Below are 17,189 nucleotides of genomic sequence, written 5' to 3' on the forward strand. Positions count from 1 at the left end.
ATCTGTGACGCTTTCTGTCGAAAATAGATGTTCCAGTGTACATAGTTAAAGGTAACCATACCACAAGAAATCTACCTGTCAATTGTCCTCCAAGTCTATCTGTCAATTATCGTCCAAGTCTGCCTGTCAGTTACCATTCAAGTCTACCTGTTAATTATCGTCCACGTCTACCTTTCAATTATCGTCCAAGTCTGCCTGTCAATTATCGTCCACGTCTACCTGTTAATTATCGTCCATCTCAATTATCGTCCAAGTCTGCCTGTCAATTATCATCCAAGTCTACCTGTTAATTGTCGTCCACGTCTACCTTTTAATTATCGTCAAAATCTACTTGTTAATTGTCCTCTAGTCCACCTGTTCATTTTCATCAAGTGTACCTGTCTTAACTAAGCCTTTTAGATAACGTGCCTAAGTATAATGACTTTCCTTCTTTTCATAAGTAGTTAGGTATGAATTTTCCATCATGCTTTGCATTATATCTAACATTTGAAGACATTTTTATATGCCTACCACTAAAGTAAAGTCCATGAACTTGTAACTGAATTCTCTTTCTGTATAAAACTTGGAGTCACACAGTTTTCTAAAAGGCAGCTAGTGTGAATTCCGCAGGGTGAATATCCCATGGGAATTTCAGTATGACTTCTGGTACGATTCCCATAAGAATTTTTGGTGTCTTTTCATGTCTAAAGACTTTCAATATAGTCTTGAATGAGACTTCTCAATACCTTTGTATGTTTGTCGTTAATGCATCCTTTCTTTGTAAGCTGTTCCTTGCCTTCCGGTCTCTCTCTCTCTCTCTCTCTCTCTCTCTCTCTCTCTCTCTCTCTGTGTGTGTTCTAGTTGTGTTGTGTGACCTAGCATCCTTAGTCAAGCTCTTGCCCCAAAATTGGTTTTGTTTCTGAAATACTGAAAGTCGTATGTCAGTTTTTTTAACACTGACCTTGGATGCCTGTGCATCCTCGCCTCTCCACCTTGCAAGATTACTAAGGTAACAAAATCAATTATTTTTTTTTTAGATTATGGAATGCTGGCATGAACATAATAAAGCTGAAGTTGCTAGATAAAAGACAGAGATTATAAAAGGCAACTGATTCCCTTAGCCTGGCTTAGTAGTGAACACCTTTTCCCGAAACGTGGGTTGACAAATACCAGTCTCATCAATCTTTCTTGGTTTAAATTTTTGTGTTTTAAGAACCGTTGTCAGGATTTGCATCTTGATGTTTTCTGTGAGAAGTTAGCTATAAAATATAAGATAAAAATAACATCAATGCCAATATACTATTTAGTTAAAAACATTGAATGTTTAGTTTACGTTATATTCTTTGTAAGCTTTAATTTCAAGTCAATGGCCCCAGTGAGCTTGTTCCATATGAATGAGGTTCATCTTCTGAATAATAATAATAATCCAAACAAAAACTTCTTTCAGTTTTCTTCTGAAGATGGAAAGAGAAACCCACAAGATTCCTGTGTATAACTTGTTTACTGGTAAATATTTACATATTACTTTGATCTCGAGCACTTTCAGGTCCTAACTATGACCCTTTTTCAAGAGATGAGGTAGTCACAGTTAGGACCTGAAAGTGCTCGAGATCAAAGTAATATGTAAATATTTACCAGCAAACAAGTTATACACAAGAATCTTGTGGGTTTCTCTTTCAAATAATAATAATAATAATAATAATAATAATAATAATAATAATAATAATAAAGTCCGTATCATCAAATCATTTCGATTTTATTTAGCCCATGAGAGACTGACCATTAATTTCCTGCAATCTATCATCATCCCTATTCATTTTTTTATGGGTTTCCGCTCCCATGCTGATTCAACTACCATTCCTAGTCATGGGAAAGCTGTGGGAGTTCATCACAATGGTGAAAAAGTTAATTGCCAACGCAAAACACAAGTCTTTATGAAAAAAGAACCCACGTGAAACGGATGAGCCCTCAAAAAAAAAAAAAAAGCTACAAAGCATCACGAAAGATTAATTTCCTTTCATCTGGTAAATTACATATTTTGAAATTCGATAAGCCTGCCGTTTTTAGATGATATATTGGTGGGGTTTTGTAAAAACAACTGTTATGGTCAACGGATGTGTTGCGCTTAATATAGATGCGATGGAGAAAATGTTTTGGTTATTAGTATCTGACAAGTTCGTAATAACATGGCGTTGATATTTCTGTTTGCGTTTCATCCTGAACTTATTTTGGCCTGCGTGTTTGACGTAAACTATATGGAAAATAAATTTATTTGTCTGTTTATTCATGAACTGAAATCTATGCTGATTTTTCGTGGCGAATAAATTCATCTGCTCACTTATGCACTGAAATATATTCTCATTTTTCGTGGCGAATAATTCTATTAACGGTTTACTTGTGAGATGAAGTGTATTCTTATTTTCCTTGGCGAATAGTTTCATTTATCAGTTTATTTATGCACTGAAATATATGCTTATTTTCCATGGCGAATAAATTTATTTGTCCCTTTATTTATGCACTGAAATACGTGCTTATTTTTCCTGGCTAATAAATCTATTTATCTGTTTTGTTATGCACTGAAATAGATGCTTATTTTCCGCGGCGAATAGATTTATTTATCTGTTTCGTGATGCACTGAAATCTATGCTTATCTTTCGTGAGGAATGAATTCATTTATCTGTTTAGTCATGTACTGAAATATATTCTTATATTTCAGCTGCGAACCAGAATTCGGATAAAGACTAATGGGGCAAATAATTTTGTATATTCAAAGTCGTCTTCTTTATTTCTCTTCATGAGAGTCAAACTCTCGTGATACGATACTTGGTGATAAACCCCGCGGAGTTTTGCTCAGACCTCGCGAGACTTGGACCAAACTTTTTGCCAGATATGCAGAGTTTAGGGACCCGAATATTCCTCCTTCGAAAGAAACTTTCCTCTAATCCATTTGCGAGAAGTTTCGCGGACATCGCGGAAAAGGGTCTGGTTCCTTTCGAGTCGAATTTACGAAAAGGACGTCACGTGCTTTGGCCCGCACACGAAACCTTTGCCTAAATTGGGACTGGAATATGAAATTTAGGCCGTAGGCCAAGCGGTGGGACCTACGAGGTCATTCGGCGCTGAAAGGGAAATTGACAGTGAAAGAGAATATGATCCGAGTTCAGCAAAAGGAACGAAAGCGTTTGCAGCTAGGGGTCGTAGGGACGCGGCAAAGAACCTAAGTAATGCCTACAGTGCACCCCGTGAGGTATACTGACGGTACTACGCCGCTACGGGGACTCTTGCCTAAAGTCTAACGTAATGAGAAGATAGATATTTCAAAGGATCGTAGACCTGATGAGTAATGAGGAAATGTATTCAAATATCTGACCCTAAATGGCCAAAAAATAAAAAAAAAAATTAATAAAAAAAAATCATCACCACCTTTTTGTATTTTTTGTGGCCTCAGAGAAGTCATGATTTTCATTTTTTGTCTAAAACAGTTTATAGTGTCTTGACTAACTTGTTCATAAGTTAAAACCAAAGAACTGTAACATAAAAAAAACTTGTCAAATAAGTTAATAAGTTAATCCAATGTCCTTGTCCAGTTCATATTTGTGAAATAACAAAGTGGCAAGAATTATAAGACCTATTCTCATTTATTGAACTTTTGCTAGCTATAAATCTTTCAATAAATCTGTTGATATCTATTACTAAGCTTCTCATCTCATAATATGATAACAAAAAACGGTTTTATTCTTTAACGATGACAGTTATGCGTTACTCACTAAAATTTCGGTTGACCCTATGCATATTTCTTAAAATACCAAAAAAAGTCTTGTTTCACTACATTCGTCATGTGCAAACTTTGGTTAAAAATTTTATATCTTTTGACAGCAAATCCTTCATACTGAGACGACATATATCAACATTAATTACAGAAAAATACACTATTTCCATTTTCACTATAAAATGGGTCTGATAAATATTCATTTAATCGGAACCCCTGTATTTTCACTCAGCTCTTCATTGAATGTAAATTACAAAACTGTCTTGCTGACGTTCTCCCGAAAATACTCTCGTTATTGTACCCTCTCTCTCTCTCTCTCTCTCTCTCTCTCTCTCTCTCTCTCTCTCTCTCTCTCTCTCTCTCTCTCTCTCTCTCTCACACATTCCGGGAATGATTAGAAGAGGGACGGGGCATAAAAGCTCGAAAAATTATCCGTAAAGAGGAAGGTAATTTTGTTTGCTATGGGAGCAAATCGGAGTCTCTTTGAAACCTGCCCGGCTCTAATGAAATACAAACAGGGGCATAATCCTTTTCGGGCTTAAATGATCCAATCTGCAATGCAGATGCAGAGCGGTTTTCTTTTGCATGTTCTTTGTTGTGTGGCGCTGTGGGTGCGCAAGTGCTCGCACTTTTTCTGGACGGGAGGGGGCCAACATTTTTGTGGCTGAATTCTTGAGGTTATAGAATAGTTTAGTGCATGCATACGTATGGTGTTATATATATATATATATATATATATATATATATATATATATATATATATATATATATATATATAAACATACATACATATACATATATTTATATACATATATAGTCAGAGAGAGAGAGAAGAGAGAGAGAGAGAGAAATAATCAATACACAATCACACTGTAACAGAAATAAATTTCTGACTCACATCAGGATCGAACCCAGGTCTTTCAACTGAAAGGCAAGGCCGCTGCCAACTAGGTCACACAAGTCACAAAAGAAGTTGTAACCTGAGTAGGCTTTACCTGCCTCGCATACCAGCATGTTTTGCTCTGTTGGGAAACCTTAGGTTCGGAGGTACTTTGGTTCCAACTTCTTTTATAACTTGTGTGGCTTAGTTGGCAGCGCCCTTGTTTCAAGACTAGGTTCGACCCTGATCTGAGTCAGAAATTTAATATATATATATATATATATATATATATATATATATATATATATATATATATATATATATATATATATATATATATATATATATATATATATATATATATAAAGTTCATGGTAAAAACAGGTATTCATATATATATTGTATATATAGGCTATATATATATATATTATATATATAAACATTTACTTTTTACATTTCATGGTAAAAACAGGTATTCTTGCCGGATTTATAAAGTTTGTGCATTATCACAAGTGAGGTTAGAACAATCAAGCGACGTGCAAAATGAACCTTAAGTAATGCCTGCAGTGCACCGAAACGTGAGAAGGTGGGCTAACGGCATTAGCCACCGCCCCCCCCACCCCAACGGGAAAGATGATTATTATCTTATCTGGTAATACACGATATACCATCTTTCCTCTTTCACTCGTCACGTTTAACTATTTAGCAATGGTATCATTTTTTAGCATTATTTCAGCATCATTAAATCGCTACGAATAGCAACAGCGGTTGCAAGCGCGCTAAAAATAGCAATAGCCAGTTTCAGGAAACATTAAAGAATTTTTCACTGCTACTCTTAACAATATCAGTTTCTATACAGGCTTTTTACATTCAATACATAAATAAATTAAGAATGCCATCTGCCGGGGATACACTGAAGCTAATTCCTTATTTCGTAAGAGTCTATCGGTAACTGATGAATTTGCAATGATGTGGAAAGTCAATAAAAAAAATATTTCAAAATAACTGCCCTCTACTTTGAAGAAAAATTGCATTCTCTGTCTGCTGGAAGAGTGCTATCATTTAGCAGTGCTCATATCTGTCTCTCTCTCTCTCTCTCTCTCTCTCTCTCTCTCTCTCTCTCTCTCTCTCTCTCTCTGGAAAGCACCTGTCTTTCCTTTCCCCTATTCAGCAGCACCTTTCTCTCATCCTGCTTTTTAATAGAAAGTGAGATTGCTGTCTGTCTCCTTTCACTTATAACTCGCAAGCGCAAAATAGGTTTCAATTAATATCTAAGGTTATTTTGGTTTCTTCATGTTTTAATGGCTATTTTTTTATCCTCAAGTTGCCATACACACACACACATACACACACACACACACACACACACACACACACATATATATATATATATATATATATATATATATATATATATATATATATATATATATATATATATATATATATATATATACCTCTTCCAATTACAATCTATGACCAAAATAAAACCCGGGTCTTGTTTATTTGAAACGAAACTACGTTTCAGAGGTATTTGCTTTACCTGAATTAAACTACGCACTCGCTTCCATTCTTTTTACGGCAGATATTAAATTCCCTTATGAATTATGCATATATTTATCACGCGGATACACAACTTGATTAGGGGTTAAAGGTAACATGATGTTCGCTTCTGTCGTCAAGGGACATACATTTTTACGCAATGAAATGAATGAAAAGCAACAATTATGCAAATGGGTGAAAGCTGTATTTTTCAGAGTGCAAACATGATTAAAAATGAGAGCTCTCCAGCCAACTGGATGAAAACATTTGTCTTTCTTAAGAAGATAAAGTTAAAAGAAGGGTGTTGCATGTTTTTAGGAAGCGGATAACATTATCTATGAGGCATTTTTATCTTTTCAGGAATACATATATTTTTATCCAGTTGGCTGAAAGGACTGGAATATAGAATTTAGGCCAAAGACCAAGCGCTGGGACCTATGAAGTCTCTCAGCGCTGAAATGGAAATTCAGAGCAATCGTAAGGAGGGGGTAGAAAGAGAATATGATCGGAGGTACAGTAAAAGGATTGAAAGGGGTTGCAGCTAGGGGCCGAAGGGACGTTGCAAAGAACATTAACTAATGCCTACAGTGCACCGCGTGAGGTACACTGAGGGCACTAACCCCTACGGGGCAGTTGGCTGAAGAGGACCATCGCGCAAACGGTCGAAAGCTCCCATTTTTTATTATTTTTGTGTTTTGAAAAATACAATTTTTCTTCATTTGCATAATTGTGGATTGTCACTTATTATTTCCGGTCACGGTATAGTGATGCACCATAGATAAGGGTCGGTTATTCTTTCTGCCTAGTTTCTTTCGAATGGGAGAATTATGTGAAAGAATGTGAGAAAATTTGAAAAACAAAAATGCTGAGAGACTCCCCCCCCCCCTCAGCATTTTTGTTTTTCATATTTTCTCATATTCTTCCACCTTTTTAATGACTGTTAAAGATGCACATTTTTAACTGACTATACAGGATATACGCTCGTGAATTTGTAAAGGATATACTTTTGAAATGACTTCCCAAAGGATTTAAGCTTTTGATTTGACTTTGTAAAGGACGTCAACTTCACAAGTGATTTTGTAAAGGAGTAACAATGTTTCATCGACCTTAAAAAGGATATACACTTTTGAACTGACTTTGTAAAAGATCTAGGCTTCTTCATCAACCTTATAAAGGATATACACACTTTTTAACTGACTTTTTAAATGAAACATGCTAACAAATGCCCCTTTTTCTAAGTGATTTGGTAAAGGACATACACTTTTGAATTTACTCTGTAAAAGGTCTAGGCTTTTCCACTGACCTTATAAAGATATAAACGTTTTTTAACTGACTTTTTAAATGATAAATGGCCCTTTTTCCTTTCCTTTCAAACCAACTGCGCGGAAGCTAATCGAAGCCCTGCAAAATCCACGAAAGGTTTGCTTCATCACTCTTGCTGAACCTCCAACAGCCTCCCCTTTTCATTAACAAAGTGCTGCTACTCGGCACTCTGGAAATGGGAAAGGCAGTGTTGGGAAGTTCCCCGTGGGAGGAAAAGAATAAATTCCTGTCGCTCGTTTCCCCAGAGTTGTTTACCGCTGCTTTTCCCATTTTCTGTTGAGTCTACTCTGCGTTCGTTTTCTTTGCGGTCAAGAAGGTGTCAACAGTTCAAGACGCTTATCAGGTGTTATTCTAATTTAAAGGATTCGACTTCACGAGGATATTTTAGAATCAGGTGTTATCCTAATTTAAAGGATTCGACTTTACGAGAATATTTTAGAAGGATATCAATGTTCAATTTTCTGTTTGTTGTTTTACTCGCATTTTAGGATATTTTAATAGTGTAAAGCTTATTGAGAACAATCTTTTAAAATGACAGACTACTAACGACCCAACCCCCCACTCTCTCTCTCTCTCTCTCTCTGGGAAAGTTTCTGGGAAAGTTTACACCATTCTGTGAATCAGCCTCCAGTCAACAGAGACTCGTAAGGAAAATTAACTGGTATAGTACATCAATTTAACACCATATCAAGGTAATTACTCAAAGTAACGTAGAATAATTGATCATTTCGTTCAATTCCCTTCGCACGTTTAACATAATTCCACATTAATCTCAACCGAGTTTGTTTACAAAGGCAATCGTCTACATCAGATTCTTGATCTTTTAGTAAATCATATATCTGAGACAGTCAAGGAATCATTTTTCATCTGGCTAAACTTAGCGCAATCGCTTTATGAGAAAATAGCCTAAGGATCACAACACTTGTAGTTCACACGAGACTCTAATCTCAGGTAACACTGATGAGATTTATTTACAAGTGGGCGAAATGTTTAGGGGGAAAACATGACTCACAGTTATATATAACGCAAGCCTTACAGCCTTCTTGTTCAGTCTTCCTCAGTCTGTTACGCGATAATGCAAAGTAGCATTAAGTAGAATGAGTATTCGCAATGAATGGCCACGAGTCCTTGATTACTGCATTCGTAACAAGGACTTCTAAAGGAAAGGTGTCTTTGAAGAAGTCCTGCCTTGCTGACTGCTCTCCTGCGTAGCGTAATGACATCCTTTTCGGCCACTTGGTCCACTTAACACGAATTCATTTACTTACTCAGTCCGCTTGAATCGGCCTCTCTCAAGAGAGTCTGTTGGCCCTTTGCCGGATTTTGAAAGAGGTGAGAAATGGAATTATTCGCTTTTAAAAGTCTCGTCGTGAATTCTCTTCACTTTCCAAAGCTTTTTCTTTTTGGTTCAACTATTCCTACACATCTTAACCCCATTTTAGAAGCCTGGACTACTACGGCTCAGCACGGTATTCTTTTATATAACCACGGGTGATTGTGGGCGGTTTCACAACCTTCGGCCAGGGCAAAATTCCGTATACGACCGCCGTAGACACAACGGCTCTCTTCCCGACCGGACACGGCGGTATGGTCGTGCATGGATTGATAAGTACATACAGGAGTGCATAGAATTGTGTTCAGGGATTCCGAAAGGTCGACTGACGCCGTCGCTGATTCGTAGCGTCACGACAATACATACATACATACATACATATATACATACATACATACATACATATATACATTATATATATAATATATATTTATACATATATACAGTATATATATATATATATATATTTATATATATACATATATATATTTATGTATGTAGGTAGAAGTTAGGCGTGAAGCTAGCAACCTCATCCCATATTTAGTCACTGGAAACTGAAAGGGAACACCTCTGGCGTCACCCCCTCTGAACACATTAAAAAATATAAATAAGCATATATATACAAATAATATATATATATATATATATATATATATATATATACTGCACATATATACATGCATATGTATAATAAAGTGTTTTGAGTAGGTGCCTGCGTGTGGGCGCGCGCGCACAATATACGAAGGCACTTAAAATGAATATATACATCTCCCCACTAATCTCTCGTTTCCTTACAGGAACCCCAACCCGACCAATCCCAGCTAGGGCCACTCGTGACCTTAGAAACGAAGGATCCCCCCAAGGAGGGAATTGTCTTCCTTGAAGGATACGGGAGCTTCTGGCTCACGTCTAGGATGCTGTGCTCAGTGGAATCCGCCGCTCGTGCTCATCCTGATATCCCTGTTACGTTGCTCATGACAACTGGGGTGAGTATTTGAGAGAGAGAGAGAGAGAGAGAGAGAGAGAGAGAGAGAGAGAGAGAGAGAGAGAGAGATTTTGTAAATATATATATATATATATATATATATATATATATATATATATATATATATAGAGTTTTGTAAAGTAAGTTTTTTTATAAGAAGCTGCAAAATCAGGAATTGATCAAGTAATTACTGTACACCCATCTGAAAGTCATGATTAATGTGCTGGCCTTTGTAATTTGAATATGTTATGCACGCACTTCACCTGTCCTAATTGACTGTGAAAGGAATATTCAGAGGAGAAACTTCTTTCTTTTTTTAAATAAAAAAGGAAAAAAGAGCCTAGATTGATTCTTATGGGTAAATTTTGAAAAATCTCCGTCTCATCTCTATACTGACAACGAAAATCAGTTACCAATTATTTTTGGACGGATGAAATTCACCTTTAAGACTTAGTGATTAAACCCCCTTTTTTTTTAACCCACCAGCTAACAGCGCTGGTGGCTTCCAAAACAAAGCCACGAATTATTCCCCCCCTCCCCACCTTCCAAGAAAATGCTAAATACTTCCAACTCTTTCCTTTCTCTCTTACTCTACTTCATTTCCCCACTTTCATTCCCTCACTTCTTGCCTGGCATACAAATCTCACTCAACAACTCAACTGGCGCTATTTGGACCCATTCTGACCCACTTGACCTAACATTGTTCTTTGGGCGGCACTAAAATCCTTGTTCCAAGAACCTACATAATGTCTTTTCCTCTAGCGTAGCTTTCAACTTTAAGAATAATAATGGCAGACAAATATACATTACATTTTGCTGCATGTTAATTAAGCCTGGAATGATTATGGCACCTTTCACCTGAATGTCGCTTGCAAAATAATATATTTATATTAAATGTGGGGGGGAGAGAGAAAGAGAGAGACAATTCAGCAACGACAATTTTGCCAAGAGGAAATTGAAACAATGAAGGATATCATGTTGAATGTTGTGCTCGTCCGTGTACAATATGTTCCTGTCCTGATTAAACTAATTCTCTCGGCAATTGTGTTGCAAGGAGTTGCGACTTGTGAATGTATCCCTATTCAACAGGGTTCCACTTCATTCTCGTTCCATGATGATATATGAAAATATTCGTCAGTGAAGATTTATGCCTGTTCTTGATTTCTGCATCCTCGTATATGACTCAGTGAAATGGCAAATGGGAGTTGATGCATAATTAGTAATTGTTTCATTTTTCTTTCTTTTGTATTTTCATTTCCAGAGTGATAGTTCATATTCCTTTTACAATTAAATCTTGTTTTTATTTTTACATGAATTGGCTATGATATTCGACAATGAATGTCTTCATTGTTTTGATGCCATTTCACGAAATATCAGAAGCCACGATCAAATTCAGCAAATCAGTAGACCCTGTATAGTGCAGCAGATAATTGCATATTTCATAAGAATCGTTCAGATAGTGAAACAAGCATGAAATTTGCACAAGTGCTCTTTAAAGTTCCCTCTATCAGAAAAGGGCGCTTTCGCAAAACATTTAATATGGCGGCCAAATTCCAAGATGGCGGCCAGTATCGACAGATTTTGGCTAATTTTTCACTAGAATGGCATGTATTTGCTTCTATATGGTAAAGCTCTTCCATACTATTTCTTGTGAATATTATGTTTCTGTAGCTTCCCAGTACAGTTTACCTTTAAATATGGGGGCTATATGGCTGCCAAGAAAAGGTAGAAACAATAATTATAATGAGAAATAATGCCCGTTCAACAATTATCGTTTTAAGCATGGATCTTGGTTTCTGTGGTTTTAGATCCTAATGAGGCCATCTCTTTCGAATAACTCATCAATTTTGAAGGAAAATTAATAAATGTAAAAGAGTGTATGTCTGCACACAACCAGGGCACACTGGTGACATCACTGCTGTGTAACTCAGCATGGGGTTCAGTGCCAGCTAATCAGCTTTACTAATCCTGTAGTCTTAGACTAGTAGTTGTAGTATAGTTTAGTTTAGTGTCCCAAATGCTTTCTAACAGCCCCAGACCAGCTATCCTGAATAGACAGGATGTGCCCCGAGCCAAGGGTATGGGGGCTGTACATCTCACCAGCTTCCTTTCAAACAAAGAACCCTGTGCCACCAAACACTGCAATACCAAAGCCACCCACAGATATCTTGGGGCCACAGCTTGCCTGGATATCAGTGGCTCAAGGTCATAGTCACCCAGGAAATAGATGATGCAGTGAATCTGATGGTCAATCATCACGCTTCAATGAAGAGAAGCCCAGAATTTGAAGTAACCATAACTTCATTGCTTCCTCTCTGCGTGATCAGGCTCATTCTGTTGCTACGATCAAACACGTGATGCAGAAAGTGCAGGATGTCACTGATTTTCTGAACCCTGGCCAGATACCCATAATCACAGCTGATCAGCCAATCTTCCAGGTGCAGTGGCAGTGGCCTGATCAGTATGGCGAAAGACAAGTATCTGGTAATGTTTGGTGGTCTGCACATTGAGATGGCAGCAATGACATCTCTTGGTACTCTTCTTCATGGCAGTGGTTGGACAGGAGCTCTGGTGGAGGCAGGAGTTGCTTCATCTGGAACTGCAGAATCCTTCCTGTCAGCTGCAAGTGTAACCAGGACACGGCAGATGCACCAGGTTACAGCCTCTAGTTTGTACAAACTCCTGAGGACAGCATACACTGACTACTGTGCTGAGAAAGCGGCATTAGAGTTTGAGGAGTGGTGTGACCTTCGAAGACAGCAGAGTCCACAGTTCCACTTCTGGCACATGGTGTTGTCTATGGAACTTGTGATATTCCTACTGATCAGGTCCTTCCATGAGGCCAATTTTGTCCTCTACTGCCAATTGCATGAGCTGATACCCTACTTCTTTTCCAACAATAATACAAACTATGCTCGTTGGCTGCCTATTCACCTCAGGGACATGCTTACCCTAGAGTTCACACCCAGAGTTGCACAAGGAGTTCAAGGCTGGCAACTTTGTTGTGCACAAGACCAGTCGCCAGTTCTCAGCAATGGCTCTTGACCAAGCTCATGAGCAGACCAATGCCTTTATAAAGGCTGATGGCGGAGCCATTGGGCTGACTGGAAGATCCGTCAGCACTCAGAAGATGGATGGTGGCTGGCCCAGAGATCATCCGCTTGGTGTCTGCATACGAAACAGAGGTTCAAAGTAAAAGTCTAATGAGCAGACAACATACCATGAACAAACACCTCATGTCCAGAAGACATTCTTGGAGAGAGTCAGCAAGCTGTCATTGGCTTTGCAACACTTGGGAAGTCAGGAAGAGCCAGGATCTGTATTCCATTGACAACAAAGACATTGCCCACCCCAGCTCAGCAGAACTTCTAGGACACACCTGACAGAGGCCGCACTAAATTTCAGAAGTTTTCAGACTCTTTGGCAAACAATGCAGTCTCCTTCTATGAGCCGATAAAGAAGAACAGAACTGACTTCTTCAGGCACTGCTGGAACAGTCAAAGCAGAAACTTCTGAAGGAGGATTGCCAGCTTTTCTCAAAGCTATTTATATCCTGTCAGAGCCGTGAATGTGATCTGCAGGAATTCTTCCAGCACGAGAATCAAACATTCCCAGCTTCCCTTAGTGAGGGTGGTAGGCTGTACACATGTCAGAAGTCTCAGCTGACCTCGGTCCTGGAGAGTCATGTTACACTAGAAGACAAAGAACCAAAGACTGATGTCCTCATTGTAGATGGATCAGCTTTGGTCCATGCAACCAAAGAAAGGAAAGACCTTTGAGGGCTATGCACTTTGCGACTTCTTGCCTGTGATACAATCCTATAGCAGCAAGTACACATCATCACATCTTGTATTTGATGTATACAATACATCCAGCCTCAAAGCTGAGACCAGGCTCCAACGTGGTCAGGAGGAAGGCGCAAGGTGACAGACAAGAACACAATTCCATCCAACTGGCGCAATTTCCTAAGACACGATGCCAACAAGACAGAGTTGTTCCAGTTCTGGCAGACAAAGTTGCCCAGATGTCTGCCACAAATGTTGTCATTGCCACGAAAGGGTCTGCTGTCCTCAGCACTCATGAGGCTAGTCTTCAGGGACTGGAAAAGTGCTCTCATGAGGAAGCTGACACCCGCATCTTTCTCCATGCCAAATATGCCACAGAACATGGAGCCAAGACCATCACGGTTAAAGCAAATGACACAGATGTTCTTGTCGTTGCAGTCAGTGCTTTCTCCACTCTCCACAATCTAGGGCTAGAGAAGCTATGGGTGGCATTTGGCCAAGGCCAGAGCCTGCGCTGGATTGCTGTGCATGACCTGTGCAACTCTCTGGGCCAGGAGAAGGTGAATGGCATGCTCTTCTTCCATGCTTCACAGGCTGTGATACAGTGTCAGCCTTCCGGAGCAAGGGCAAGAAGACCGCCTGGCAGACATGGAACATCTTTCCAGAGGCCTCCACTGTGTTCTCCAAACTGAGTCACTACCCTCTCAGAGTGGAAGAGAGTGACCTGAAGGTCCTGGAGAGGTTTGTCATACTTATGTATGAAAGATCCAGCACTGCTGGCACCGTGGATGAGGCTAGACTTGATATGTTTGCCAGAAAACAAAGGGCATATGAGGCCATTCCACCAACCAGGGGAGCTCTCCTCCAACACACCAAGGCCAGAGAACCCTGCTGAGTGGGGATGGCAAAAGTCTGGTGAAGCATGGCAAGTCCTCTGGACAACCAACTCGCCCTTAGCCAAGAGTTGCCAACAGCTTACCAAATGTGGATGCAAAGCAGGCTGTCGGGAAAGGTGCAAGTGCTACAAGCTGGGTCTTCCTGCACAGCTCTGTGCACTTGCAAATGTGAAGTCTAGATAAATATTGCCCTCTCTTCAGTAGATAATCTAGCTTGAGCATCAACGTGTCATGCTATGCCTACCTTCTTATCCTCGTTTTTCAAAGGTGTAGGTTGAGAGACCTATACATAGATTGGTTGCGTTTAGTCCGTATTTCTCTTCTTTTCTTTTATTTACAGTCTTAGACACAATGTTGTATGTGACCATACCATTACTATTTCAGTTGAAAATAGCATATTAGTTAAACTGTCTGATCACATGAATATACCATTAAATAAAAACAGTTGGTCTCTATGTCTGCTAGCGCTGTGGATAGAAAAAAAAAACTTAGGCAACCATTTTGTACGCCATCTTGGTTACAATTCATTTAGTAAGGGTTTTCAATAAAATGTGTGGTATGGAACATTTTATAACCTAAAAGTCGAGGTTTAAAAAAAAAAAAACTGGCATATTCCATCCAATAGATGCTCCCAAACCAGTGAATCTCAACATAGATGGCGGCCATTTTGAAAAATAGCCGCCATCTTGGATTTTCAGGTGCCAGCGCCCTTTTCTAAGAGAGCGTAGTCTTAGGAATGTTTGTGCCAAATTTCATGCTTGTTTCACTATCTGAACGATTTTTACAGCAATCTGCTGCACTAGTAGGGGTTAGTGCCGTCAGCGAACCTAACGTGGTACACTGTAGGCATTATCAAAGGGTCTTTGCAGCATTCCTTCGGCCCCTAACTACACCTGCTTTTTAACCTTCTACTTTACCTCCATTCCCTCCTCCTTTCATCAATCTTGCTGTCCATCCTCTCTAACTGTTTACTGTAGGGTTTTCTCCAAGGGTTTTTCTTCCAGTTCTACCTTTAGAGCCTTGTACTTCACCTCGTATATTTTGCATCTCTTTTTCTTGCTGTTCAACCACTCCAAAACCTGAATGGCCGAGTCCCACTGCTTCCTAAATTTCATAAAATCAGTTAAGTCAGTCGACCCTCGCTCAAGAAAGTAAAGCCAACTTACTGGCTACACTGGGTGAATATTTCAGTTTCAGTTTTGTACACGTCAGGATGAAATCAGAGAAGTGAGTATCATAATATTTCCTAAAACATCAAGACATAATCTCTGTGTCCACTTCTTGATCTTCGCTACACCCACAGAACGTCAGTGACACGGCACTGCTACAGGCACTGAAAATAGAATTCCCAAACCTTCAATTACTGCACTTGGAAGCTGATCATCTATTCAGGGTTCCATCCTCGAATACTGGTACAAAGAGAGGATGTGGGAGCAGAGTTACTGGCCGAAATCCCACTTCAACGACATTCTTAGGTAAGGGTCCAATGGTTTAGTTTTTCGACTGGGTGGGAGCGTTTTTCCTGAGTGGGTTTTCTTCTTGGTTTTTATTCTTGTTAGAGATTTCTTTCGCTTGAGTAGATGCTCACCTCTCTCTCTCTCTCTCTCTCTCTCTTCTCTCTCTCTCTCTCTCTCTCTCTCTCTCTCTCTCTCTCTCTCTCCCCACAGTTTAGATATTAATTGTTAGTCTTTGTTTTCACTCATTTTGTCATGAAGTACCATATTCCCATAGTTTTATGTAGTACATAATTTCACGTATTTTTTTCCATAAAGTTTTCGATAAATATTCACTTAACTTGGGACAGGTCACGCTTTTCTAGATAAGTACTTAGAAGCTTAAGTTCTTTCCTAAATCACTACTTAGAAGCTCAAGTCCCGATTTTCTTGATCAGTACTTAGCACCTAAAGTCCCATTTTCCTATATCATACCTAGAACCTAACGTACCCCTTTTCTAGATCACACTTAAAACCTAAAGTCACACTTTTCTAGATCACACTTAAAACCTAAGTCCCATTATTCTAGATCAGTACTTAGAACCTAAAGTCCCACTTTTCTGGACCACACTTAGAACCTGAAGTCCCACATTTCTGGATCAGTACTAAGAGCCTAAAGTCCCACTTTTCTCGATCAGTACTTAGAGCCTGAAGTCCCACTTTTCTAGATCAGTACTTAGAACCTAAGGTCCCACTTTTCTAAATCATATTTAGAACCTAAAGTTCCACTTTTCTAACTCATCACTTAGAAGGTTTTCTCAAAGATTTAACCTCATTTATTAACAGAAATATTTAGGCAAATACTAGACCGGTAGATTTTACATATAATCGCCCCTTTCAAAATACGTCATCCGTGCGTGTTTAATTCTGCTTTCCTCGCCGATTCTGATTCCCGAATATTCCATCCTATTCTTTTTTGTTTTTCACCCCGAAATCAATGCATTTCGAATGCTTTCGCAATGCTTTATCGCGCAAACGGAACAACGAGCAGCATCCGTGCGCGTGATTGATTGCTTTTGCTAATGAAGACGGATGCAAGCAAATTCTCTCGTTTTTCCTTTACGCGTTTTAGGTCGATGTTGATTTTTCCGCCCACTCTCGAAAATATATTAAATCTATTTTATTGAAGGATGCGACTGATATATCCATATTCCAGACGTAATCCGTTCCAGAAAAACTGGCTCCGGAATGACAACGAATCCCT

General features: G+C 38.9%; 1 protein-coding gene and 1 long non-coding RNA gene across 6 annotated transcripts in view; one reads left to right on the top strand and one right to left on the bottom strand.

The window, feature by feature from the left end:
- Positions 1-17,189, bottom strand: part of LOC136856627 (uncharacterized) — a 133,899-nt gene that overhangs the window by 93,717 nt on the left and 22,993 nt on the right. The gene's annotated exons all lie outside the window — the stretch shown is intronic.
- Positions 1-17,189, top strand: part of LOC136856626 (lactosylceramide 4-alpha-galactosyltransferase-like) — a 37,702-nt gene that overhangs the window by 2,332 nt on the left and 18,181 nt on the right. Inside the window, 3 exon segments of the mRNA XM_067134573.1 lie at positions 9,624-9,812; positions 15,796-15,883; positions 15,886-15,967. Coding sequence (XP_066990674.1) covers positions 9,624-9,812; positions 15,796-15,883; positions 15,886-15,967 — 359 coding nt within the window.

This window comes from Macrobrachium rosenbergii, chromosome 36 (genome assembly GCF_040412425.1).
Source record: "Macrobrachium rosenbergii isolate ZJJX-2024 chromosome 36, ASM4041242v1, whole genome shotgun sequence".
NCBI lineage: Eukaryota > Metazoa > Arthropoda > Malacostraca > Decapoda > Palaemonidae > Macrobrachium > Macrobrachium rosenbergii.